This window comes from Zalophus californianus, chromosome 8, assembly GCF_009762305.2.
Source record: "Zalophus californianus isolate mZalCal1 chromosome 8, mZalCal1.pri.v2, whole genome shotgun sequence".
Taxonomy (NCBI): domain Eukaryota; kingdom Metazoa; phylum Chordata; class Mammalia; order Carnivora; family Otariidae; genus Zalophus; species Zalophus californianus.
The window spans coordinates 129,893,867-129,919,731 of NC_045602.1; the positions used below are offsets into that span (position 1 = coordinate 129,893,867).

Below are 25,865 nucleotides of genomic sequence, written 5' to 3' on the forward strand. Positions count from 1 at the left end.
CTGTTGTAAGTGGGGTGTTAAAGTCCCCTACTATTACTGTATTACTATTGATTACTTCCTTTATGTTTGTTATTAACAGCTTTATGTATTTGGGTGGTCCCATGTTGGGTGCATAAATATTTACAATTGTTATATCTTCTTGTTGGATTGTCCGCTTTATGATTATATATTGTCTTTCTTTGTCTCTTGTTACAGTCTTTGTTTTAAAGTCTATTGCTTCCTTGGCTTTTCACTTCCATTTGCATGATCTATGCTTTTCCACTTCTTTGCTTTTAATCTGCAGGTGTCATTAGGTCTGAAATGAGTCTCTTGTAGGCAACGTAATAGATGGGGGTCTTGTTTTTGTTTTAATCCATTCAGTCACCCTAAGTGTTTATATTGGAACATTTATTGCACTTATTCTCAAAGTAATCATTGACAGATATTTATTGCCATTTTGTTTGTTTTGTGGTTGTTTTTTTTTTTTTTTTTTTAAGATTTTATTTATTTATTTGACAGAGAGAGACAGGGAGAGCAGGAACACAAGCAGGGGGAGTGGGAGAGGGAGAAGCAGACTCCCTGCCGAGCAGGGAGCCCGATGTGGGACTCGATCCCAGGACCCTGGGATCATGACCTGAGCCGAAGGCAGACGCTTAACGACTGAGCCACCCAGGCGCCCATGTTTTGTGGTTGTTTTTGTTGTTCGTTTCTGTTCCTTCTCTTTCTTTCACAGTTTGGTTTTCTTTAGTGGCATACTTGGGTTCTTTCTCTTTTGGTTCTTTGCATATCAATTACTAGTTTTTGATTTGTGGTTACAATTAGGTTTGCATGGAACATCTTCTGCATATAGCAGTCTATATTAAGTTAATGGTTACTTAAGTTTGAACCCATCCTTTACTCCTCTCCCCTCCACCTTCTAGGTGTACGGTATCATAGTTTGTGTCCTTTCATTTTGTGGATCCCCAGGTTTTTATAGATATACTTGATTTTACTGCTTCTGTGTTTCCTGCTGTTCTTACTGTTACTTACGGTTTTTCCCTTCCACTCAAAGAGTCCCCTTTAACATCTGTTGTAGGGCTGGTTTAGTGGTCATGAATTCCTTTATGTTTGGGAAACTCTTTCTCTCTCTCTCTCTATTCTGAATGGTAGCCTTGCTGGTGAGAGTACTCTTGGCTGCCAATTTTTCCCTTTCAGCACTTTGAATATATCCTGCCACTCTCTTCTGGCCTGCAGAGTTTCTGCTCAAAATTCAGCTGATAGCGTCATGGAGTTCCCCTTGTATCTGAGTGCTTTATTTTCTCTTGCTACTTTTAAAATTCTCTTTATCTCTACTTTTTGCCATTTTAATTAGTGTGTGTCTTGGTGTGGACCTCCCTGGGTTGATTTTGTTGGGGGATCTCTGTGCCTCCTGGATCTGGATTTCTGTTTCCTTCCCCAGATTTGGGAAATTTTCAGCTATTATTTCTTCAAATAAATTTTATGACCCCTTTTCTCTTTTCTCCTTCTGGGATCCCTATAATGTGAATGTTATTATACTTAATGGTGTTGCCAAATTTCCTAAGTCTATTGTCACTTATTATTTTTCTCTCTCCTATTCAGCTTGATTGCTTTCCATTAGTCTGTGCTCCAGGTCACTGATCCATTCTTCTCCTTCCTCTAGTATACCATTTATTCCCTCTAGTGTATTTCAGTTTAGTTCTTCATCTCTGATTGGTTCTTTATGTTTTCTGTCTCCTTGTTAGGGGCCTCACTGAGGTCCTCCACTCTTTTCTCAAATCCAATGAGTATTTTTTTTACCATTACTTTAAATTCTCTATCAGGCTATTACTGATCTTCATTTCATTTAGTCTCTTGCTGTATTTTGCCTTGTTCTTTCATTTGAGACCTATTCCTCTGTCTCCTCATCTTGTCAAACTCTCTGTGTCTGTTTCTTTTTTTAAAAAAAAGATTTTATTTATTTTTCGAGAGAGAGCAAGGGGAGGAGCAGAGGAAGAGGGAGAGAGAATCTCAAGCAGACTCCCTGCTGAGTGTGGAGCCCGATGTGGGGCCCAATCCCACGACCCTGTGATCGTGACCTGAGCCGAAATCAAGAGTCAGATGCTTAACTGACTGAGCCCCCAGGTGCCCCTCTGTTTCTGTGTGTTAGTAAAGTCAGCTAGGTCTCCTACTCCTGCAAGTAGTGGCCTCATGAAAAAGAGGTCCTGTAGTGCCCTGCAGTGCAATGTTCCCTGTTCACCAGAACTTTGTGCTTCTGGGGTGTCTCCTGTGTGTGTTGCATGTGCCCTACGGTGGCTGAGCTGCTTTTGCCTTCAGTCCAGTCATCTGCAATGGCTCTTTTCGCCTGTTGTGGGTGGGGTTTGGTAGCTGTGTTATTAGTGGACCAGTCTGGGGCCACGTTGGGCTTGAGTTGAGTCAGACCAGGTGTTTGCTGGAGATGTAGTCACACTGAACTGCAGGAGAATGTGGGGGCGGGGCATGCGGTGACAGCAAGGTCCGCACCCGTGGGAGGGGACCTGTAGCCCCCAATGGCGGCAGGCTGGGTTGGAGGGGGCAGATCCCCAGAAGCAGGTGGGGGGCGGGAAGCAAGATTTGCAGGAGTCTGCTGCGGGAGGAGACCTGGGGCAGAGGCCTGGTAGAAGGGATGTGTCCGCAGGAGGACGCAGGGGCAGGGCACGCTGTTAGCAAGTTAAGTAGGGATTGTTGTGGCCTTGCTGTTTCCCATAGGTGTCTAGGCTCCAGGGCAGGGGGAGGGAAATGGCACCCACCAGCTCCTTTGTTCCTGAAGAAGTGTCTCTGTTTCTCCAGCACCAGCTCTGAGATTAGTAAACAGATCTCCCTCCCATAGAACACAAGCAATTTTCAAACTGCTGCTTCTATACTTTCTGTCCAAAGGCTGGTTTGTTGTGCTGTCTCTTTAAGGGCAAGGACTCAGCTTCCTCTCTCCCCCCAGCTCTGCCAGAGCCTGTTGATTTTTAAAGTTCTAGGTTTTAAGCCCAGGGGATTGTAAGAACTCCTGAAATTTGGCCCCTCCAGTTTTCAAAGCCAAATGGTACGGGGATTGGTCTTTCTCATGCAGCCTTCCTAGTCAGAGAGTCTGTTTCTCTCCCCGCTATGCACCTGTGGCCTCCCTCCAGCGGACAGTCCCATGGGTCCGTTTAGCTCCCGACTGTGTCCCTGCCCTTCTTACCCTTTGATGTGGCCCCTTCTCTACCTTTAGCTGTGGAGAGTCTCCTTTGCCCTTCTTTGTGTCATTTTCTGGGTTATTTACCCCGATGTGGTTGTTGCCTTGTTCTGTCAGTGGGACGAGGCGAGCTTAGGGTCCTCCTGCTCTGCCACCTTCCCCAGAAGTCTGGCCTTCATTTCTTAATGGTCCCTGTGCTTATGCCCCCTTCCCAGGATTATTTCATATTCAACCTGCTCCTGCCAAGAAATCAGTTTCCTTCCAATTTATGAACCTGAAAATGTTGTAGTTAGCATTTCCTTTGCTCTTGTCTTACTGCTTCTTCAGATTCCCACTTGTTACTAAGCGAGTGCTGTGTTTTCACTCCTTAGAACAAAACTACATCATGCTGTTGCATGAGGCAAGAGACATTCACAGATTTGCTAAGCTGCCCTGATGCAGAGAAGTTCGATGCCCCCGTGAGTTTCCCTTTTGTTTCAGGATTTGAATATTGGGTAAGTTCAAGTTTTTGGCTTTAACAATTTCGTGTGAAAAGTTTGAGACCTATTGTCAGAACTCTGAATGCTTTCTTCCCGACATTAGGAAAATGAGGTCCAGCTTTAGGTGAATCTTAAGTTTGCCAGATGATTGGATATTGTATCAATAGCTAATTATTAAGTTAACAATGTTAATGCCTATGATGCAGGGACTGTTCTTATCCTCATTTTACATCTAGGGAAATCGAGGCACAGGTTGACTTGTGTTTCCCAAGTGTGAGTCAGATATAAACCTAGAACACAGACTTATTTTTTAAATGGCTGTATAGTTTTAACCTTGTCCTCTGCCTAAGGTGATTTTCTATTCAGGAAAAGCAGCATAAAGTTTTTATGAAGTTAATTTAAGCCCAACCGGCATACACAGCTACAGCAAAAACTGTAAGGGGGCAGAATTGCCCATAGTGTGTGTGGGCCTGGGGAAATTATTTTTATGCGGGTCCTGTCTACATAAGCAATTTGGGACTTCCTCAAATCAATGTTTCAGCACCATTCTGGTGACCCAATTTCACATGATCCCACAAAAAAATTAAAACTAAACTCCTCACAACAAAGCTCTTCTGGAAACCAGGTTGGACCCCATAGGTGTGGGTTGTAGAGCTCTTTGGGGCATCTGGTTGACCTTGTGCTCTGAAGGGCAGAAATGGGAACTAGCTGGTCCTAGCCGCTAGAGGGGACCACGGGTTCCAGTAGCCAGAACCCATGCAGGGCCCTGTGTGTGCTTGGGACACTGCACCCATATGGTACTACTGCTTCCAGACCCTGGAAGGGGGGCTTGGAAAGGGCCCAAGAAAGGCATCCCAAGGCAGGGCCATGGTGTGGGAGAGTGGTCATGAAGCAGGGGCAGGGATCCGGCTTCCCCGGGGCTTAAGGGCAGCACTGACCAGTGGATGATGTTGGAACAATATTAAGACCTGAATAGTGATTACTTCCAAACCTCTTAATAGCTAAAGCACCCGGGGTGGAGGGCGGGGAGCTGTTGTAAGGAGGAAGCCAGCTGGAAAGTTCTAGTATTTACAATATCTAATTCTGTTGGTGGGTTTGGTAAAAGAGACTTTTTTTTAATTGGGTAAAATGTTCAGGCAAAGAACTGCTTTTCCTTTCAAGTGACCAGCTCAACCCAGCTGGCTCTGAATGCTCTGGAAGCTTCCATGAGCTGGCCCAAGGTGGACATTCTAAACCTTGACGTGGATGCTGCTTCTAAACAGGTGTAGGGACCGATTATAGCAGAGCTTCTATGATGGGAGAGGGAGAGAAATGGACGAATCCAGGATGACCTAGTGGCTCCGTCGCTTGGGGCAAGTGGCTTCTGAGCCCTAACGTAAGATAAGAAACAGAGAGCATCTACCTCCTAGGACTCAGACGAGGATTGAACACATTCAGGGTATATGTACCCACACCAAAGCTCCTTATATGAACTCAAACTGTCAAGGGGAAATTTGAGCAGCCTCTCTAGAGAAGAAAAGATACACCAAGGTAGCCATTGCTTTCTTTCAACTGTTTTATTGCTAAACTATCATGATACAAGCCGTATAAAAATACTTTACATATAGCAAAAATAAACTACATTAAACTGGAGATTAAAAACGTTTTGCATAGGAATGTGATGTATTCAAACTTCTTTAACAGTCAAGATTTTAAAAACCGAAGCCTTCCAGCACCACCCCGTTGGAGAGCATGCTATTTGTTGGAGAACTAACTCGGGCATTGTCAACATTTTCTCCCCTCTGAGGGCTGTAGAGGCAAAGGGAGTAAGGAAGCTTCTTTGACAAGATGCTCGGGATGCTAAGCTTGTCCTAACCACAGCCTCTGTCTGCTTATGCCAATCACGATGCTGAAAGGATGTGCTCTGCTGGAAACGGCTTTGCATCCAGTGCATCCAAACCCTGAGCCAGGCAGGTGTTTGGTCTGCTAACATGCATCAAGGCCGAGTGTTCAATGTTGTTTTTCCAGCACCCCATCTCCTTTTCAGAGGGGCTTGCTTAGGGACCATCTCTGAGGGAGGTTGGGATGTGTTGGGCACCTGCTAAAGGGTTATCCCTCCAAAAAATGAGTGCGGGAAAGTTTACCCCAGCTTGTCAAGAATGTCACAACCCCCATGACTCTTGTAAACGCGAACAAAACTGTTAAGCGGACCTCTGACAGAGTTTCAATTCCAAACAATAGAAAGCACTTGGAAAGTGTTTGACATGAAAATAAACACATTCAGCCTTCCCTTTATTTCCAAGTGACAACTAGAACACATCAGCTTCCAATCTGTCTAAATGTGATCGCTCCCACACTGGCCAAGGCTGGCTTCCTGAGACCGACGTCTTGGCTCCTGGATGTAAACAAGAAAGGCCACATCAGTGTTTCCCAGCTTCTAGAAGAAATCAACCCGATTCATCTAGGGTGCGTCTCTGCTGGAAAACTCTGCAGGTCCTTTGGATAATGCGTACGAGGGGTTATCTACCAGGATTTGGTCAGCTCTGTAAACACGAGCCTGCACTGAGGGTTCTATGAATGTGAACATGAACTCTTCCAGAATCCCATTACAACACAGGCAGTTTTGTTTTTAAATCAAAATCACCTCCTAGGCTACTGCTTTGGGGGATCTCAACACTTTACAATTCTCCTCTGTGACCAGACGAAGGCTCAGAGCTGAAGTCCATGTCCTCTTAAGCAACCATTAGAGCGTTCCTTCTTCCACAAAACCATCCCTGTTTCCAGAGATGCTTTCTTCTAAGACTCAGGTGACTGACAGACTCGGAGGTGGGTTTTTGGTTTTTGTTTTGGTTTGGTTTTTGTTTTGTTTTGTTTTGTTTTGTTTTTTTGCTAGCATGAATCACACAATTTCAAGAATACATCATTTCCCTTAGGGGGAGACAATCAACAACATATGTAAAAAGAAACACTTGAAAAAGATTTCAACCATTTATAAATAGTTTCTAATTCTAACAGGGGGTGGGGTGTGATATTTTCAGGACAGATAAAAAGCATAAACATACAGATAAGAAAATAAAATTTAATAACCTACTAATTTCGATCGCTCTTATATATTATCAAGCAGCAGTATTTTTGTACAATACAGGAAGACTTGCAGACTTGGGAAACTACTACATTCAGCAACATGGTAGATTCCTGTTGGCGGTGCTACATATTTACCTTGGATGTAGCAAGTGCAAACCTCGACCTGAGATCCTTCTATCACGTGCAACACACACACACATCTTTACCACTTAGACATCCTTATTTTTCTCCTTCTCTCAGAGGATCTTATTGCCTCTTCCCAGACTGAAAATATTTCATGAGCAATTCCTCTTGGCAAAATTTCCTCCTGGCATTTGTTACTGACCAAACTTTCTTGATCGCTGTCGGTTCCTAATACACATTCTCTCGCCTGTTTAGGTCTCAAAACTAATGCTTTGGTTTCTCTTTCCTTTGTTATTTGGTATAGTTGTTTATGAAAGTGCTTCCTCTAATATCCAGCTAGGAGGTCTTAGAAAAAGCTTGCGTGTGCGTTAGAGACACACACACACACACACACACACACACACACGTACAGGAGTCTGAACTAGCGGGAGGCCCTTTTCCCTGACAGAGATGGAAGATCGATGGAAAACACGTTAGCCCTTGTTCTCCCCGTCCAGGCACAACGAAGCAGAGAGACTTTGCTACAATAGCAGGAAGGCACTTGGGTAAAACATTCAGATAACTGAGGAAAGGCCAAATTCCCTCATGTGCAAAAAAAAAAAAAAAAAACAAGGCTAAGGTTCCCAGCCAGGTCAAGTGAGAACAGATCACTCACCAAATACTTTTAACTCTTCCTCCGTGAAGTCAATTTTGCTGGAGAGAGAATGCTTTAGGTAAAGCTGCTGGTACAAGGAATCTTTTTACTAATGAGGGAGAATTTCACATCCCAGAAGCTCTGCAGCAGTAGTCAAGCTCTTACTGGCATGTTGTAGAGAAGAGCATTTTGCCAAACTCTGGGCTTGGAGAGAGGTCCCCAGTTGTTGGGGAAGCTAAATGCTAGGTCTCCACTGAAAGGTCACACCCTGGGCATTCTCTCCCACTCTCTGGAGCACCAGACCCTCCGGGCCGTAGCCGCCAAGCCTCGGGCTCCTGGCCAAGCTGTGGGGAAGACTTAACCTCTGCGTCACCTTGTCAAGGAAGCCAGGACTCAGAAAACCCACAGCGAGCCCTTAACGAGGCCATGATTCTCTTCCTCGGCTTCTACCTAGCAGAGTGGACTGAGAAATCCCTAAGAAGAGCCTTTCGAAGAGGGCCAGGAATATGTACATCCTGTGTGGATTACGGGGGAAGAAACTAAATGGCTAAAAATGAATCTCTGGCTTGTCCCAGGGGGTCCACAATAAAGGCCAACAGGAACACATCTGTGTGATGAAAAACTCCCCGGCCGAGAACTTTGAGAGTTTTAGGTGTTTGCAGAAACTGCACCAAAGGAGGAAGACTCTTGAGGACTCGGTGTGCACAGTAGAGACACCTGGGCAGAAAACCACCACACGACCGGTCTGGGCAGAGCTCCTTCCAACTGAGGCAGGCGCGTGGGTAGACGCTCTTCGATGCGGATGAAGCAGCTAATGCAGACGCGTCTTTTGGGACGGAGGGGCACTTAAAATGGATTCAGGCCAAAAAAAAATCAACTTTAGGGCCAAAGCCTGAGCTTGTTGTCCCACTCGGAGACTAGGCCAGAGAGGGAGTTTAACCCTTGTCGTGGGGGAACCCACTCAGAGAAACACTTAGGCCTGCCCATTGATTGCCTCGTTTCATGCTTCACAAAACACCTGCGCTGTTTACGTGCTTTCTTTTTCTCCTTTGGTTGCTGTAGCTCTTCCAGGATTCCTTCTCAAAATTCAACGCACATGCTTGAGATTCTTCTTTACCAGTTTATAGAAAAGCGCGCCGGCCGCGAAGAAGCAAGCAAGCGAGACTAGCCGAAAGGCATCGGGTTGCAGGCCTGCAGCGGCCAGGTGCTCACGCCGCAGCCTGGGGTCCCTGCCCGGGTCCCGCCACTCCCTGCAGGGGTGAAGGGCAGCGGGCCCAGAGAGCTTCCCCCTCTCCAGCTGTCTTGGGCCGGCTTTTTGAAGCGGAGACAAAAATAACAAATGTGGACACAGGTCATAACTTAACGCTGCGTTTTAACGGGTCATCTTGTGTGGGCCAGCCTTGCTTCAGAATGAGAAAACTGACAGATAAGGTGGGAGCTGTGGACCGACCGTGGCCGGGACTCGGCGGTCCCTAAGGAGGACGGTCCGGCTTCTGGGTTTTTTTTTTTTCTTCAGCCCGGAAGCCAGGCTCGCTCGGGTCAGGTTCCTTGGGTGGCTCTGTTTGAAAACTCCTTTTTCCTTCAAAAGGTACAGGAGCTGTAACTGTGACCTGGAAAAATGAACGCAGGGCTGGGGTTTAATCACAGGGGCCCACATCTTCCATCCCCCAGCCCAGCCCACGCCCCAAGCTCTGGTCACTCCGTTCTCAGGGCCGATCCAGCGTGCTGTCTTGTGTGTTTGGTCAGCAGGCATTTAAGGTTTTTGGATGGGACACCAGGAAAGTCAACCGAGATGCTCTCTGGGGTTTAAAACAAAAATCAAAAGGCAGAGTGTTCTCTCTGGTGTTTACACAGAGAGGTGGCGAGCTCCTTAATCGAGAGTCAGCTTTCTGCCAGGACCTTGTCCCGCGCGTGGCCTCCGGGCCAGGAGATGTACAGTAAAGGAAACAGAAGGTGAGGGCAGTGGAAGGCTCCAAGGGGTCAGATACGGAAGGTGTCTTGCTAATGGCATCTTCTACGTCTGATTTCTGGCGGGAGGTCCTGAAAACTCCTTCCTGATAATTTCATTAACTACAAAAGAACAGAGAAAGAGAAAGAAGAGAGAGAAGGGGCGAGTGAGCGGGCACCAACAACACAGATCAGCTTAGCTTTCTAGAACCTAAACAATGGGGCTATTTTGTAAAACACGCTCTTGTTCTGACAGTTTTTAACCTCTTCCTCTGCTCTCTTTTGTGGATGAGAATATTTTGTGCTCGAGGTGTTTGTGAACGTAACTTTAAAAATCGTGGCAGAAACTGTGCTGGGCCAGAGGGCAGGTGCTAAGGATGTTCTGTGTCTCTGCTGACTACCAAACTTCTTCCATTATTATAGCATCCAGAAAATACCTACTACATGACTCAACCATAGTTGACCCACAGAGTGTACAGTTCTCAGAAGAGGGACCTTTCAAAAGAGAGCACATGGGAATACCTCAAAGACTAGCCATCAGTGTAGACAAAATCTCTTTCAGCACAACCAGGAATTTCCCCCCCACCCACTAGTGAAGGATCACACTGTGAGCCTTCAGAAGTGGAAAATGTCCTCCGAGGGGTCTGGAAAATTCGGCTACCCCCTGCCCCAGGAAGGACCGTGTAATTCCTAGCAGGGAACCGGGAATGGGATGCCAGCCCCTGGCATCAAGAAGCTGGCTGTCTTCTCCCATCTTGGCCCCTTATCCAGGGCCCTGGTTCCTGTAGCAAGGCAGGGAGGTGTTGGGGGGGGGGGGGGGGTGGCGGCAAAAAGGTTTCCTTTGGCCTTCTTGGTAAAAGTTACTCTCAGTGGCAGCCCAGACCCGAGGCAGAGGTGCACACCTGCCCTAAGGTGTGTAGCCACCCCGGTTTGTGCAGTGGGATGGGTTGACTGGTCCCAGGGGCAGGAGAGGAGAGGAGGGAGACCCCTTTTGGGTGCCACGGAAGGTCTCCCAAGTTCTCCCGCTGCCCTGCCCCAAGCCTCATACTGGGTGTTTCATCTTTGCCTTGCTTTTCCGTCTCTAACTATTGAGATCTCATCTCAAACTCTCCCCACGTTCAAGCTGAGCCCTCCGAGGTCCAGTGTGCTTTTCCCAGAAACCCCCGCGGGGAGGGAGTCCACCAGCCCCCCAGGAGAGGAGCGCAAACGCCAGTGGCCTTAGAGCAGGCGGTGCGTCTGCTCCTCGGCCCCCTCGCTCCAAGGGCGCCGTGACTTTACCTCCCTGGGCCTCGTGCCTTCCAGCTCGCGGAGGAGGAAACAAAGCGTGTGTACCGTTCAGTCCCTGGGCGGCACGGAGGTCCGTGCGAGCTCCTCGCACCCGCGGGGAGACGGTGCTCAGTGGCTGCTGCCTACGGTCCCGCTAGCGCCAGGCTCCGGGGCGACTGTGAGTGAGAGCTCCGCGCACGCGCGCCTCGCTTTGCACGGGAAACCAGCTGAGCACCTCTCTCTGCGGTTCAGATACGGGGGGGGGGGGGGGGGGGGGGGGCGCTTGGGCACTGGAGCCCGCTAGCCAGGGTTCGAATCCCACCTCTACTGCCTCCTCGCTGGTTGACCCTTGCCTCAGCCTCCCCATCTGTAAACCGTGTATAACACTGTCCCCGTGCTTCTAGGGGTGCGGAGGAGCCCGGAGGAGACAATGCTAGCGTAGGGCAGCCGCTCGCAATACAGTGCGCGTTCGATACTCGCCTTAGACGTGCCGAGATGTGGGTGCGTCTATGACAACGGCAGACTGTGCAAGTGGGTCCATCAGGAGCAACTCCCAGGATGAAGTCATAGTCAGCAGACCAACATTCATTGGGCGCTTACTGTATACCAGGCACCAGCCTAGCTGACTCCAAGGGGCCCTCAGGCAGGAACCGCACGAAGAACGGCCGCCCTAAGACCCGCCCTGGGGTGCGCCCCCCCCCCCCAGGGCCTGGTCCGCCGAGAGGCCTTTGTGAGGGCGGGCAGGGAGGCAGCAGGGAAAGCCGAATGCCAGGGTTGGGGGGCGGGGGCAGCGTGGCTTCACAGGGAGCTTTTCAAAGCCCGGATTCTGCAGGGCTTCCTGTTTTCTCACTCTAGGAAACCAGAGGAGTCGATCCTAACGGGAAACTTTCCATCGCCCCGGCTTTCTACAGCTACCCGGGAGGCAGCCATGTTGTCACCCCAGCCCTCACTGAAGGCTCGTTTCCCTTCTCAGAAGGCAGAGGCCGGGGAGGGGCCGGAAGGTAGGAGACGCGGCCAGCAGGCCCACGCGGCCTTCCCCTCCTGCTCTCTGAAAGCGACTTCTGGGTCGAAGCTAACAGTGGCATCTGGAAAAGCTCTGGACACTGTACTCAGCCCTTCATGTGGTTGGGGGTGGGGGGGGGAGGCGGCTGAGCACTCAGGCCCCCAAGGGAGGCCTCGAACCCCACAGAAACCTCTCTGGGTAGAGGAACCTTCGCTTGCTGAAACCTCACAGCATGCTCCCCTGGCTGTGAACAAGGAGAGAAAGTTCGACAGCACAAGAGCCAGCTGGGTGGCTGCCAGGGCAGTGCAGCCCCACGGGTCTGGGAGCTTGGAGGGTCTCTGCTCCAGCGCTTCCTCCAGAGCCGGGGGTCCTGCCTGTAGGAGGTCTCCCCTTCACAGCCAAGGGTATTGGAAGAGTAAGCGAGGCCACCCTGCCTTCTGAGTCAATTCCCCGGGGCCCACCATGAAAACCCTCCCTTGGTCTTGCCCCAGTTTGTCCTTTAGGGGGAAGAGGGACTCCAGATTCAGCCCTGTAGCACTTCATTCTCGGGCTTTGGTCTCACTCCCTCGCTCTGCCCCTCTTAAGGTCTCCCTGATGCAAAAACCCTGCTCTGGGCCCCACCTGCTCTCTTCGAGGCCCTGCAAGCTGGTCTGAGCTCCCTGCACCCTCATCTCCCACCGCTGGTTGGCCACGTGGGCTTTCACCTGCACCCCACTAGGCCTCTGCCCTGGCTGCCTCCCCCACGGCCTCTAATGCCTTTCTCCTCACTCCTTCACTCAAGGCTCTGCACACACCCCCCTCCTCCAGGAAGGCTGCCTGGGGGCTCTAGAGTGCACACCCCAGCCCTGCCCAGTTGCACTTTCCCTCTGTCTTCTCCAGTCACTGGTTCCTGCAATTGACCAGCTAGTGCTTTGGTTATGACACTTAGTGAGAAAAAGGAAGCTCAGCAAGGGGTTAAGTAGCCTCAGGTCCTAGGTCTGAGCGCCAGATTGTGGGTCAGCCCTCTACTTTCGTTCATTCAGTAAATGTTTTGAGCGTCTATCCTATGTCAATCTCTGTATCTTTCTTCCCACCTCTTCTCAAACTGGGCCATGTGCATTTCTCCAAATAGCCCCTCTCCTTGTCCCAACCCTGACTTCCCTCCTGCCCCTGTTCCAATGCCACCTTTTCCTGGAAGCCATCTCCCACTCTCACCCTTGGGCCCTCACTCCCTCCAAAAGCAAATACTGAATTCTCGAAATGGTTTGCTTGCAAACTCCTGGACCAGGTTATTTGAGTTAACCTGTATCCCCGTGGTGCTATGCATAGCACCATGCACACAGCAGGTAGCTAATGCATGCATCTCAGCCCCCCACAGGGATCCCACACCATCAGCCTACGTCACTTGGTTTGGGGAAGTGGATTTTCCTGTCACCCAATCGACAAAGGGGTTGCCAGTCTATTACTTGTCTGGAGCCTTTTTGCTACAAAAGAATATAAGCCATTCATATTTATTGAAGGCTAACCATGCTCCAAGCACTGTAATAAATGCTAAGTTTTTCTTATACCAAACCTAGTAATACAATCCTTGTTTTATAGATGGAGATAGGCAATCACCAGCCATACCAGGTGACAGGATCAGAATTTGAACTCAGGGCCCATATATTAACCGGAACACTATATGGCTACACAATTGATAAAGAGACTGTGCTGTTAAGTTCAGTAGTCATTGCCTTTCCTCCGTGGCCCTGAGGTCCTCAGTGTCTTGTGTGTCCGGAAAAGGTAAGGACAGCCTCTGCTAAGTTAACAGTAGAGAAGGGCATGTGCTGAGTGGTTAAGGTGGTCACCAAGTATCACTTTCTCAGAACACAACTGAGGCCAATGGTGTTGCCTCTACCACAAGAACCCCTGACCTTTTATCACCCTTAGAGCGAGGCACTGTGCTGAAAACACTGATGAACGTGGGTCCCACCTCAGGGTGATTTCTAAGCCTGACCCCTGAGGCTGAAACCAGAAAGGAAAAGATTGACAGATATAAATATTATTACAATTATACATTTTTCTCTTTAAAACCCCAAAAAATCAAACTGATAGCATAATAAAAATATAACTATTCTAATACATGGCTGTAGGCATAAAAAGAATACACGAGGGATCACCAAGGTTTTTCTACAAAGGGCCAGATAAAAATATTTTCAGCACTACGGGCTAGACGGCCCCTCACCCTACTCAGCTCTGCTGTTGTAGTGTGAAAGCCACCATCGACTGCAATGTGAACCTATGGACATGGCCATGTGCCAATAAAACTTTATTTGACCATAACAGGCCAGGGGGCCAGATTTGAACAGGCCAATTACCAACTGGCCTGAGGCTTCGTGTACCAACCCCTAGTCTATACCAAGGGCAGAGATGAACAGGAAAGCAGTGTTTTCTTAACCTACTTTTGGGGCGTGGCAACTGCAGCCGTCAATGCCTCCTACGAGTGGGGTTCATCAAACAATTCTAGGTGTTTATTTCTAAAAACCTGGGTTTCTGTTAGCATCCCACTCTGCCCTAGGACTTTTCTGATTCACTTGAAGGGCCAGACACTTGCATGCTGATTTCCTTCTTTCAGCTGAGCTCAGAGATTCTCAAGCTTCACCTTGCAGAAGAATGGCTGCTCAGAGTTGCATAGAGAAAACCACACGGATCTATGGTAGGTGCCATTTAAAAGTCTGTTAAGAGCCATTTTCACTCTAGGCCTTTCCCCCCTTAATTGCTGACTTTGGAACTCCATCCCCCGAGAAAGCAACAACAGGAAGGAGTGGACAGACCCCATCCTGCTTCTCTCCCAAACCTCAAGCATGTTTTCTAAAATCTGGTTAGATCATGTGAGTGCCCAGAAGAGTCTGGGGCCAGCCACAGAGGCCACAGCCAGAAAGACACTCCTCAAGCTTGGATGGGAACGGGGGAGGCTGCATCCTCCAAGGTCAAAGAGGTTAAAAGCCAGGAGGGGTGCGGCTCCCCCACGGTCCCCACTACCCTTCCCCTCCAGCCCAGCCCAGCCCACATGCCCGGGGCGAGAAGGCTGGACCAGAAAGCACGTGAGTGGGCCCTGGGTACTGCCGCCTCTCGTCCCAACTGCTTGTGGGGAAAGCTGCTCGGACCGCCAAGAGTGAGCACCGGGCCTGTTTTCCCCACTGGCATGTGGAAAGGGGCTAAGAAGGAAAGGTGCCTGGTGGCCTTGGGCCTTCTCCTGTGGCTTCAATATCAAAACCGAAATGATCTGTCCTCTGAGCACAGAACTCTCCCAGGGCTCTACTTTTTGCTTGCTAAGCAACTTTCCATCCATCCCTGCCTGCTCTAGGGGCACTTGGGAACAGTGAAGAACTTTCTACAGGGGCCAGGCCAGAAGTTAGAGGCTCAGTGAAAAAGACAAAAAAAAAAAAAACAAAAACAACCTTGCCAGGCCTGAAGCCCAAAGCGTGGGTGGGGTCTGCGAGTTACAAGTTGGTAAATCCCCCTGGGGCCCTGAAGACACCGAGCCAGCTTGCCGAAGTTCCCAGGCCCCCGTAAGGTCAGAACTTTGCCAAGTGCTAATACCAGGGAGGGGAGAAGCACATTTAAAAGGCCCTTAAGGACTTCGGTTAAGTGGCTTATAGTCTCCGCACGGACATCTTAGCTGCCAGTTTGTCACCCTGACTCGTGGGGAGGGAGTCTGGCACCTCGTGTCCTGCTAATGTGCTCAGGGTAGCGTTGCTTCTATGGACAGTGTCCGATAGTCCCTGTTGGAGAAGGTGCCAGAGCAGCACCCCCTTCCCCCACGGCCCCTTTCGTGCTGCTCCCAGGAAGGGTTGGGATCTCTGCAGAGCCCACCCTCTGGGCAACATGATTCTGGGATTCCCCGCCCAGGGCCTCTGCAAACGCAGTAAAATTCACCAGTGTGATGCGAACACGCTCCTCTGGGCCTGGCCTTGATGGAATGAGCCCCCTTTCTCTGACAAAGGGGCCATTTAAAAGCCATAGCCCAGGGAGCCGGAGAGAGGTCAGGAAGCCTCTAACCCCCATCCCCACCCCCCAGACCACCGGCTGACTTCGGGGGAGGGCTCACCACACTTGGGCCACTGCATGTGTGGATTCTAACCAGAACGTCAGAGGCTCCGGGAATTGAGGTGCAGTAGAGCGAAAGCCTCACTGACCCACAGGTGTCTCCTGAGCCCTGCGCTGTGGAGTCTGCAGTAGCTCCCGGGCTCTTGTCTGCAGGCCCAGAATCCAGAGTCCACGGAGGCGGGGGGTCTAATGCTTGAGGCTAGCTCAGGGGCACTGCTGACCTCGATGGGAAAACCAGCTCTACCCTGAACCAAGCACAGTGGACTTCGAGAGTAGCTTCCCAGCTCTCCTGCTCTGCCTGCCTTCTCTCATTCCCCAGTGCAGAATGCCCCACCTCCGACAGAGTCTTACTTAACCATATACACCGAGCAAAGTTGCACAAAACCAAAAGGGAGCTGGTCCACTGCAGAGCAGGACTTTTCAAATGTAGGAACACGACCTGGCTGCGCTCTTCCTGGGACGGGAGGACCTCTGGCAGAACATGCAAATTCCCAGAGCCTCATCCCCAACCTCCCAGTCTCAGGGATGTCCCCCAGGGGTGTCCCCTTACAGAGCGGTGGGGTCCAGCCCTTAAGAGCAGGAAGTGGTGTCTGTGAGGACGGTTGGAAAAGTTTTCTTCTACTACAAGTAATTCAAGTTAAGGAAACACACAGCTGGAAAACAAAAGGAGAAGCAGAAGATGTCAATTACCTTTAACTTTGATTTCTCGGATCAAAGATCACAGTCATTCTGTTTCATAATATGTTTTGTATCCAGCTAAGGTGTGTGTCTATCAGCTCTGAAAAAGATTTGCAAAACCATTTTTGAGAAGAAAAAAAAAAATCACCTTTGACCTCTATTATGCTTCCAACTCATGTTAATATCATCCATTTAATGAGTATCATCCCTTAGCCGAGGGCCACTCAGAACCCAGGACAGAACTGAACCCTCTGGCTGTAGTTTAAGCCCACATTCTCTATCATCTTAACAACTGTGCCAGAATTAACCCCAAACCAGTATTAATAGTCCCTGGGAGGAGGGACTTGGTGCAAAGAAATGAGGGTCTCTGAGCTCAAAGTGCATCAGCAAGGTTTTGGTGGGTTTTCTTTTTTCCTAAGCTACATGAAACAGCCCTGCTGCCTATATGTCCTGGAGCTGCAACTCAGGGCCGACCAAAGAGATAATATTTTAAAGTGCTAGCTTCTGCAGTCAGAGAGAAATCAGAATTTCATGAAAAATCTACCCAAAAGTCATCCTGCTTCAGGCTTTTATATAGGCTAAATTTGAACCCTGTTACCTTCTTCCATGTGCCATAACCTCAGTGCGCATGCAAATTCATGAGACCGACGAAGAGAAAAAGTAACTGTTTTTATAGCTCCTACCCAGTCCGAGCACTGAAGGCCCTTAAAAAGGACTCGTGAGCAGTCTACATTGTAAGCCTTTGTCTTCGGTCAAGTTTTCAATTTCAGTAGCCACACCCCCCCCTACAGCCACATCATGTCAAAGCTTTCAAACCACTTGTTCTCACGATCCCCTTTAAATGGCCAAAGTCAAAGGCCAGGGTCCATTTTGAGTGCCTGAAATTAGAAACCGTTCCTGGGATTCATTTCTTACAGGGAGTGATCCAACTTTTACTAGATGCAGCTTTGTCAGCATCGGTAGGTAAACCAGGATGCTCTTGAAGGAAAGCACGGACTCCCTGAAATGTCCCCTTCAAGGTGGAGAACACTGAAGCATGAGAGCTTTCCAGCAGTGGTGCAATCACAGGCCTGAACTCCCGACAGCGCTGGGCTCCAACAAGGTTGGTTTGGTTGGGGTTAGGCGCAGGACAAAACAATCAGCTCACCTCTCCTCCTTTGTAAACACAGTTTGGACCATGCATTTCAGGCCATCTCCTGAAGCAAAAAGGCCCACTCCCCCCCAAATTCCGGGTGCCTGTGGCCCTATAGCAGCTTCCTCACTCTACTTCCCTCTCTCTACTCCACAGTGGCTTATTCTAAACCCAAGAGCAGAAGGCACTATCAGACCGTTCCCTCGGGGCCTTAAAAATACCACCTGTATCCTGACAAACTAGTGTTTTCAGCCCCAGACGTCACCCTTGAACTTCAGACTACTTCAGACTCAGACATCTAACTGCCCACCGGGCCTCTCAAACTGAACACAGCCAAAGTCCTTGCTCTCCCCTCCACGGCCCCCCACCGTGGCCCTGTACCACCTGTTCCCACCATAGGAAACCGGCTCCCTTCTTCCGGTTGTTCAGGCCAATCTTGGTCACAGCCCACTTCCCTCCATATGCAAATGCTTCTGGATTTACCCTCAAAATATACCCGGAAACCAGCAGCCTCTACTGCTTCCTATCTCGATCACTGCATTGGCCCCTCCCCTGTCTCCCTGACCCTGCGCTGGGACCCCTGGTCTCTGCCCAACAGCAGGTGGGCCTGTTGGCCTCCAAGGGAGAGCAATTGGCTCAGTTGTTACTCCCGGAAACCAGGTCCAAGGTGCCCTCGGGGCCAAGATGTGTTCCCTCTGTCTACCTACACCCATTCAAATCACCTGAGGCGGCTTTGGGGGTCATGTACAGGTCCAAGGTCACATGCTTGGAGCAGTGAGCCGAATCAAGGGGGAACCCCAGGTACCATGCCCTTAAGACCAGCCAGCCGGTGCCCAAAACGCCAGTCTGGCTCTGTCTCCATTCCCTGCTTCTTGTCAAGAGTGTTCAGAGAATTTATAAAGCATCAGACTGACTGGTTTGTCTGTGGCCTTCTGAGGTGCAACTTCCTGTTTAGTCATGAAGTTTCACTCTTTAATTGTCTGTTTCTTGGTGGGAAGACGGAGGTGCCAAGAGGAGAGGAAGAGCCTGTTTCCATCCAAGACCCCAAACTCCGCTCAAGACCCAGCCACACACCCCCGCGCGCCCCCCCCCCCCACAGCCGCCCCAGTCAGCTGTTCTCTCCTGAAGACAGCTATCCAGGTGCTTTAACTCCCACGCCATCTCTGGGGATTGGTGGTGGGATGCCCATTGCTCAGGTCAGGTTACTGAGGCACAGAAAGATGAAGCAACTTGGGCAGGACCAGCCCCCTGCACTGGGCGGAGCTTGATAAGGGCCCCAGCTCCAGGGGCGTTAGTCCCAGGCTCCCTACATTTGGAAGATGGTCAGGCTGCCCTGGGAGCTGGGTTAAAAGGCAGGAGCCTCCGGAACAAAAGCAATCTGGAAGGGACATCTGTGTCACTCTCAGGGCCTCTCGCGAAGCCACAGACTGGGGATAAGAACACCTCCCTGGCAAGCCTGCTGTGTGGATTAAATAAGATGTTCTGACTTATTCATAGGTATTTATAAACTCCATAATAGGGTCCCCTAAAGAAGAAAGACGGGAGAGTGAGCGGTGAGGATGTGAAAGGAGATGGAGACCTGGCCTAACCATGCTCTCCGGTACCCAAGAATAGGACTCTATTTCCCTACATGGTTCAAAAGGAAGTCGGTTCCTTTGATCAGTATGACTGCTCTGGCCAGTTGTTAGTAATATGGAAGGGACCGCAAGAGAGAAGGCCATGCTTAGAGTTACACGGGTAACATCCACAAACCCTCCCAAAGCCAAGGAGAGGGGCCTCTGGTCCTAGAATCATTGCCCCCATTTTGTGGTCTTTCACGAGGCTACAGATAAAGACCAACACGGTGATGTTGCATTTTTACAACACTAGGCACAAATCGGTGAATCATTCCACTGGTGCTGTGGGTTAGGTGATCACTGAGGCTAGGGGCAGGAAGTGCTTCACTGATTAATCAACACTAATAATTAACATGCAAGCACATGGTATCAACAGATAAAGTGCAAAAACACAGATCCAAGAATCTGTCACCTTGACAAATCCTCCCACTAGCATCCAGTCTCCTGAAAGCTCACGGATGTGTCCCTAAGTGGGGTGGAATCAGATGGCATCTGTTGTCAGGGGAGCCAACAGGAATTAGAGACTGGTCCAAGGGGCGTTCAGTTTGATGGTCCTACGATGAAAACACCGATGTCCCTTTCAACCACAGTAGAAATGACTATCATCCTACCCATTTTTCCAGGGTTCCACATCAGCTTAGTCTAGAGAAAAACAACTTGGACTTTCTCTCGGCTAAGCTGCCCTACAAGGAAGGACAAACTGACTGCAGAAACTCAGACCTGAGCTGGGTTTGCCCCTTCGGCCCAGTCCTTTTCTCCAATTCAGCAGAATTATTACTTCTGATTTCAAGCAGCTGCGTTGCACCTCTCCTGGCGAGCAACCACATGGCTTCTAAGGTAGCAACCACAGGCAGGAAAGCATTCTAAACAAACCACGGCTTGCTTCCTTGTCCTTCTGCCATTTCATCATGGCCTTGACCCCAAACCTCTGCTGCGAGGCATCAGCCACAAAGCAGGCAATGCAAAATAAGTTGTTGGCCAAAACAGAAGCAAAAGAAAAGCACTTGTTACTACATCCAGTTGAGATTCGAGAAAGAAACAGCAATCCAAACCCACAAATCAGCCTGGGACCGCAAATGCGATGATAAAATAAATACCTAATTGTTCGGGAAGCCATTTTTCTCTTTGGGGATGGAAGGAACTAACCAAACGCTTACACGAAGACACTGGAGTGTATTTCTCCTTGCTTACGGGTGAGAGACGGGATGGAGGCTGGGGAGGGGGGGCTAACAGAGGGAAGCCTGGTGCAGTAAGAAGCACCTCCCTCCTGGGCCACTTTCCTCATGTCACAGAATGGCATCAAACTTCCTCGTGGCCTGAAACCCCCGGCCTGGCTCATGAGACCCTGCCTTCAAAAACCAGCATGGGCCTTGCCGCTTGGGAAGGACTCACTGGATATTTAGTTGACTCTTCCAGCTCAGTCCCCACCCCACCTTCCAGATCATTCTGTATCCTCCCACATCTACCCTGACCAGCTCAGAGCACAATCCATCCCCCAGAAGGACACCTTCCCAACACATCCACACATTTCCAAAGCCCAACACAAGCCCGTGGTCCTGTAAGGAGGCCTACCACTTTGCACTCCCTCCAATGATACCTACCCCCTGTCTTGCGCATTTTGTCTTGAAATCCCCCCCCCAAAAGATTTCAACCATGTCCACCTCCCTCTAGCTTGGGTTGGCGTAAGACTTGCCTCCTGAGGGTGTAGACCTGGCCCCCGGTTCACTCGGCAAGCCCTGGCAGCCCACCTGCCTTGGAGAGGGAGAAGGCAAGTGCAGGGCCAAGAACCTTCCACCTTCCTGGTTCAGCCAAGGGCCTGTGGGGTGGGTGAGAACAAGACAAATCAGGGCCCCTGGGCCACCCAGCCCACTCCTTCCAGGCTCAAAAAAGCTACTAGCTTCTTGCAAAGAAATTTTTACCAGGTCTGAGCAAGGACCAAACCCAGTCCTAAAGGTCTCAACTCAAAGGCTGTCCAAGGGACCGGCAAGGACTGTGTGTGTGACTTTACACCAGGTGTCCCTAAGATACATGCAGACAGAGCCGGGGGGTGATTAGAGTCGATGAGGTCGTCAGGGTGGGACCCCCACAATGAGATTAGTGCCCTCATCCGAAGAGACAGCAGAGAGCTTGTATACTCGCTCTCTCTGCCCGTGGCCAACAAAGCAAGAAGGCGCCCATCTCAGGAGGGCTCTCACCAGAACCCGACGGCCCAGGCACCCTGATCTCAGACTTCCAGCCTCAAACAGGGAGGAAAATTCATGGCAGCCTGAGCTAAGATAGGCCCACAAGCACTGTTCTGCCAGACCACCTTCCTCTATCTCCACTTAATGCTCACATGGCAGGCATCCGTAGTAAAGCAGCCAAGGTTAAAGGGCTGTCCAAGGTCATGGGGCTGGTCCGTGGCAGGATGCGAATGAGGAGCAGATGCTGCTGTCATGGCCCCAGCATTCCCACTACCACCACACCTCATGTAGTCCGGCTCCGGGCCCGGAAGACCCCCTCTCCTCGCTCTACGCAGCAGGATGCTACTTCTCTGTCTACACCCAGCCTCAACTGCTGCCTGGGGCCCCCAGGCCAGAGCCCCTTCTCCCCGCTCCGCCCTCCAGGGACGGCACACCTGCAGCCTCGGATAAGCCCCTGAGGGCGGGGGCCACAGACCGCTCAGTGCAGGGGCTGAGCGCCATGGACAGGGGCTCACACCCCAGGGTAGACTCGCAGGGAGACACACTGCTGGGGGCCTGAATCGTGGGTCCAGATCCCAGCCTGCCACATCCCGCCACGGCCCGAAGGCAGGCCCCGGCACTCTCTGTACCTCCCCTGTAAAAGGCGGACAGAGACCGTTCCTGACAATGGCGGAGGTTCTCAAGGAGTCGGCACATGACAGGTGCTTCCGATAGCCTGTGTGGCACATGATGGGCACTCTGCAGGCACTGAGGGTTACTCCCCGAGGCTCCGCTTCCTCATCGAGAGAATGGGCATAAGAACATGTCACCCAGAAGGATGCTGTGTTCTGCAGCCAGTGGGCACGATGCCGCGCTCACCGAAAGTGTCTAACTCCGGGTGTTGGTACGTATTCGCCCACTGCGCAGAGAGCATCTGGTTAACAGACTGAGCCGATTGGACGGCCACCCTCTTACACCAAAGCACTTTCACCCTGGCAGCTATTTCTGCATTTTCAGAGTGGGTGGGTCTGAGGTCGGCCGTGCTCTCAGAAATGCGTTTTCACATCCTGCCGAGAGGGGCCCCTCCAGGGCCACCCTGCACCGTGCGCTGGCTGCACCAGGCCAGCGACATGCAGAACAGCCCTGTGAGTCACCCACGCTCTGCAAACCAGAGGCCTCCGGAAGCCGGCCTAGGCATCAGGCCCGCACAGCACCCGGCCGCCCAGACAGCTTACCAGCAAGACCTCGGAGCTTACGAGAAAAATGCCACACGGCACCAAACTGTCCCCAGCTCTCGGGATGAGTAAACATGGCACTTGTGAGGCTCGGGTTCTGAGTCGGAAGCCAAGGTGCTAACTGGGAGGAGGGCGTGTCACCAGCAGATGGGGAAGACGGCTCAGCTTGCAGCCAAGTTGGGAATTCTTCTGCAGTTATCATCCAGCAGCCAGAACCTGCTTCTCCAAAGGCAATGCTGAGCAAAAACTAGTCCCTGAGATTCCCCAACTTTTAACAGGGTTACATGGTACAAATCACTCAGGTAGTACTTGAGGGAAAATGGCGTGAGCTAACCATGTCGTTCACTCTAGTTAAGCCGGTGGCGGGGGGGGGGAGGGTGAGATTTAAGGAGCAAAGAGGGGCCTGGCCCCCCCGGGGACCGCAATGTCAAGCGTAGGGCGCATGTCTAAAAAGTGACAGGGTACGAGGACATCACAGGACTGAAACCAGAGCTGAGGCCCGGGGCTCAGAGAGAGATGGCGGCTTCCCCAGCGACGATGGGAGGCATCCCGGCTGGCTCTTGTTGATGATATTCTCCAGCAAAAGAGGAACGTTTCAGCTCACATCCCACAAAACCACCAGCAACCTGTGTTTCTGGACCTCATGGAACTCACACCTTCCCATGACATAGATCTGATTCTGGCTTTGGGTTCTGGCCATCTGCAGAGCACATAAGGCACCCCTTCTCCAAAAAAAGTTTAACCATCTTAGCCTCCCTGGTCAGGGGCTTGATGGGGACATCCAGGTGATCCTAGAGGGTGATAGGTGAGTGGCTGCCAGACCGCAGATATCCACAGCAGCAGCCGGGGTACTGTGGACACCTACTGGGTTCCACTCTGAAGGACTTTCCTCCAGCTAGACACTAACCCACTCCCGGGACCTAGGGATCCTCCCTGGCCCGGGAAAGTCCACACCTTTAAGATCAAAGAGAATACACTTCTCTTCCTCACATTCCTGATCCCCCTCTGATCCCCCCAGCCCACCTTCCCACACTTTAACACAGCAAACATACTTACACCCCAGGGCCTTTGCACTTGCTGTTCTCTCTACCTAGGATGCTCTTTCCCTAGATATTTATAAGGCTGTCTCATTGAGCTCTCTGCCAAACGTCTCCTCTTCTGGGATACTTCCTGTTACTAGAACAGCAGGTCTCTGTTCCCACCACTCTCTATTCCTGCTCCCCTTGCTTTGCCTTTTTTTTTTTTTTTTTTTTTAAGCATGTAGCTCTACTTGGTTCTATCATTTAGACTGTGAGCTCAATGAAGGCAGGGCCTTTGAGGTTTTCATTCATGCAGTGTTCCCAGTAGTGACAATAAATAGCTATCGGAGGAATGATTAAATGAAAGAAGGAAAAAATGGATAAATAAACTCTGGCTCTGAGTACTGGCAAACCCAGTGCTGACTTCACCATGGCCAAGCACGGAGTACTATAATGCTTGTCCCTTAGAGCAGATCCCAAGAGAAGTAGTGACACATCAGGGGTTGCTGTTGTAGGGAGAAGCCAAGGCCTCTGAGCTTCGGTCGTGTGGTCACCCACCTGCTCCCTCTAGCTAGTGAAATCCTGGCTCCAAAGTTTCATGGGGCCCACTTCCCTCTCCAAGGACCAAGCGTGGACACAGCAAGCCTCCCACACCATGCCTCAAATGGGGTTAAGACAAGGACTGTGGAATCTGGAACTCCGAACCTTGGTTTCCCACTAGGTCTGACTCCAAGGGGGATGTCCACCTGTGGAAATCTCTATCCTGAGCCCATTTCTTATGCCAACTGGGATGTGGCTAGAAATTGCCCCTGAAAAGACCTTTGCAGGAGGCAGGTTTTAAGAGTCGCATAACCACAGGAAACCAGAGACTCTTAGGTATGAGACGGCCAGACTTTCCAACTAAAGCCCTCCATCTTCCTGACCCTGAGCACACATCCACTGAGGCTGCCGAGCTCTGTGGGGGGAGGCAGGTGGCACAGCCATCGTGAGCTCATGAGGCTCATCCCAGGCCACGGGGCAGGGTCAGTGGCTAGGAATGACCGTGAACCCTTGCGTGAGGTGGCTCTCTCTTTCCTCCTGTTCTGAAGGGTGACCTTGAGCAGGTTCTAGAAAAACTCCACAAAAATGCAATACTGTACAATGTCTGTTTTTTCCTGTTTGAGCTAGCGATTCAGTGATCTGAAGTCAATGTAAAGATTCAGTGCCATTCTGTGGAGCCTGACGAGCTGACTCTACCATGTCCATGGACAAGCCAAGCTCCCCAAGTAGCAGAGACACTTCTGGAGAACAACGAGCTGGTGACTGACCCTCCCAGAAACCAAGACCATCTCCAAAGCAGCTATAGTGAAGAACCGTCGCCAGGGACAGACAAACTCGTCTATGAAACGCAGCCGAGAGACCAGGAGGAAGCCCAGGCTCACATGGAAATGATATTCCCACCACCCCTGGATCATGGGCCCGTGGGGAGAACATGGACTTCTCAACAGATGATCTGGGCCCACTAGTTATATCCATATGGAAAACAATGAAATGAGAACCTTACCTTATACTGGACACAAAATCGTTACAAACTTGAGGGTGGAAAGTAAGACTATGACATATTGGAACGCAATATAGGAGAGGCTCTTTAAGTCATCGGGTGGGAACATGTTTCCTAAACCCGTCCTTCAGACTTGAGGAGCATCAGAATGACCCGGAGGGCCTGTAAAGAGCAGAGTGCTGGGCCCCATGCTGGTGTTTCTGATTTACCAGGTCTGGAATTTGCACTTCTAACAAGCTCTGGTCCAATGACACATTTGGGGTAGCGCCACCCCAAACTACACTCAAAAAAGGTCACACCTTTCAGAAAAGAAATTTACATTAAACATTTCGGTTTGTCAAAAGGTATCATTTCACACATACCAGCTATACAAAACCACTTACAAATCTTCCCGTACCAAATGTTGGGAGGATGTGGAGCCGGGCCATCACTTCTGTGCCACTGGTGGGAGTACAAACTGGTACAACCACTTGGGAAGACAATTTGGTATTGTCTACTAACGTGGCACCTGTGAACACCCAGTGACCTGGCATTTCCAGCTGGTGGCATAACCCGACAGAAACTCCTGTGTGTATGCCAGGAGACAGAGAAAGAGTATTCCAGAAGGCACTGCCTATAACAAGCAAAGGGGAGAAATCTGGAAACGGCCAAAGGTCTCCCGGGGGGATGGGTGCAGGAGCTCTGCGATGGAATACTACACAGCAGAGCAAAGGAAAGCATGCCAGCTACCAAAATGACAA

General features: G+C 50.4%; 1 protein-coding gene and 1 long non-coding RNA gene across 7 annotated transcripts in view; one reads left to right on the forward strand and one right to left on the reverse strand.

The window, feature by feature from the left end:
- Positions 1-5,196: 5,196 nt before the first annotated feature.
- NFATC2 (nuclear factor of activated T cells 2) overlaps positions 5,197-25,865 on the reverse strand; it is a 137,614-nt gene continuing 116,945 nt past the window's right edge. For 3 of the 6 annotated variants that reach the window (XM_027623363.2, XM_027623362.2, XM_027623367.2), the window contains exon 10: positions 5,197-9,529. In XM_027623363.2, the coding sequence (XP_027479164.1) occupies positions 9,474-9,529 (56 nt within the window). In that variant the 3' untranslated portion in view covers positions 5,197-9,473. Of the gene's footprint in view, positions 9,530-16,433; positions 16,522-25,865 lie in introns of all 6 variants that reach the window. The other 3 variants (XR_003524841.1, XM_027623366.2, XM_027623365.2) reach the window with 3 other exon arrangements.
- On the forward strand, positions 11,169-18,048 carry LOC113938163. Its single transcript, XR_003524842.2, has 5 exons — positions 11,169-11,359; positions 11,528-11,673; positions 14,269-14,349; positions 17,339-17,523; positions 17,710-18,048. It is a non-coding gene; the product is annotated as an uncharacterized LOC113938163 (long non-coding RNA).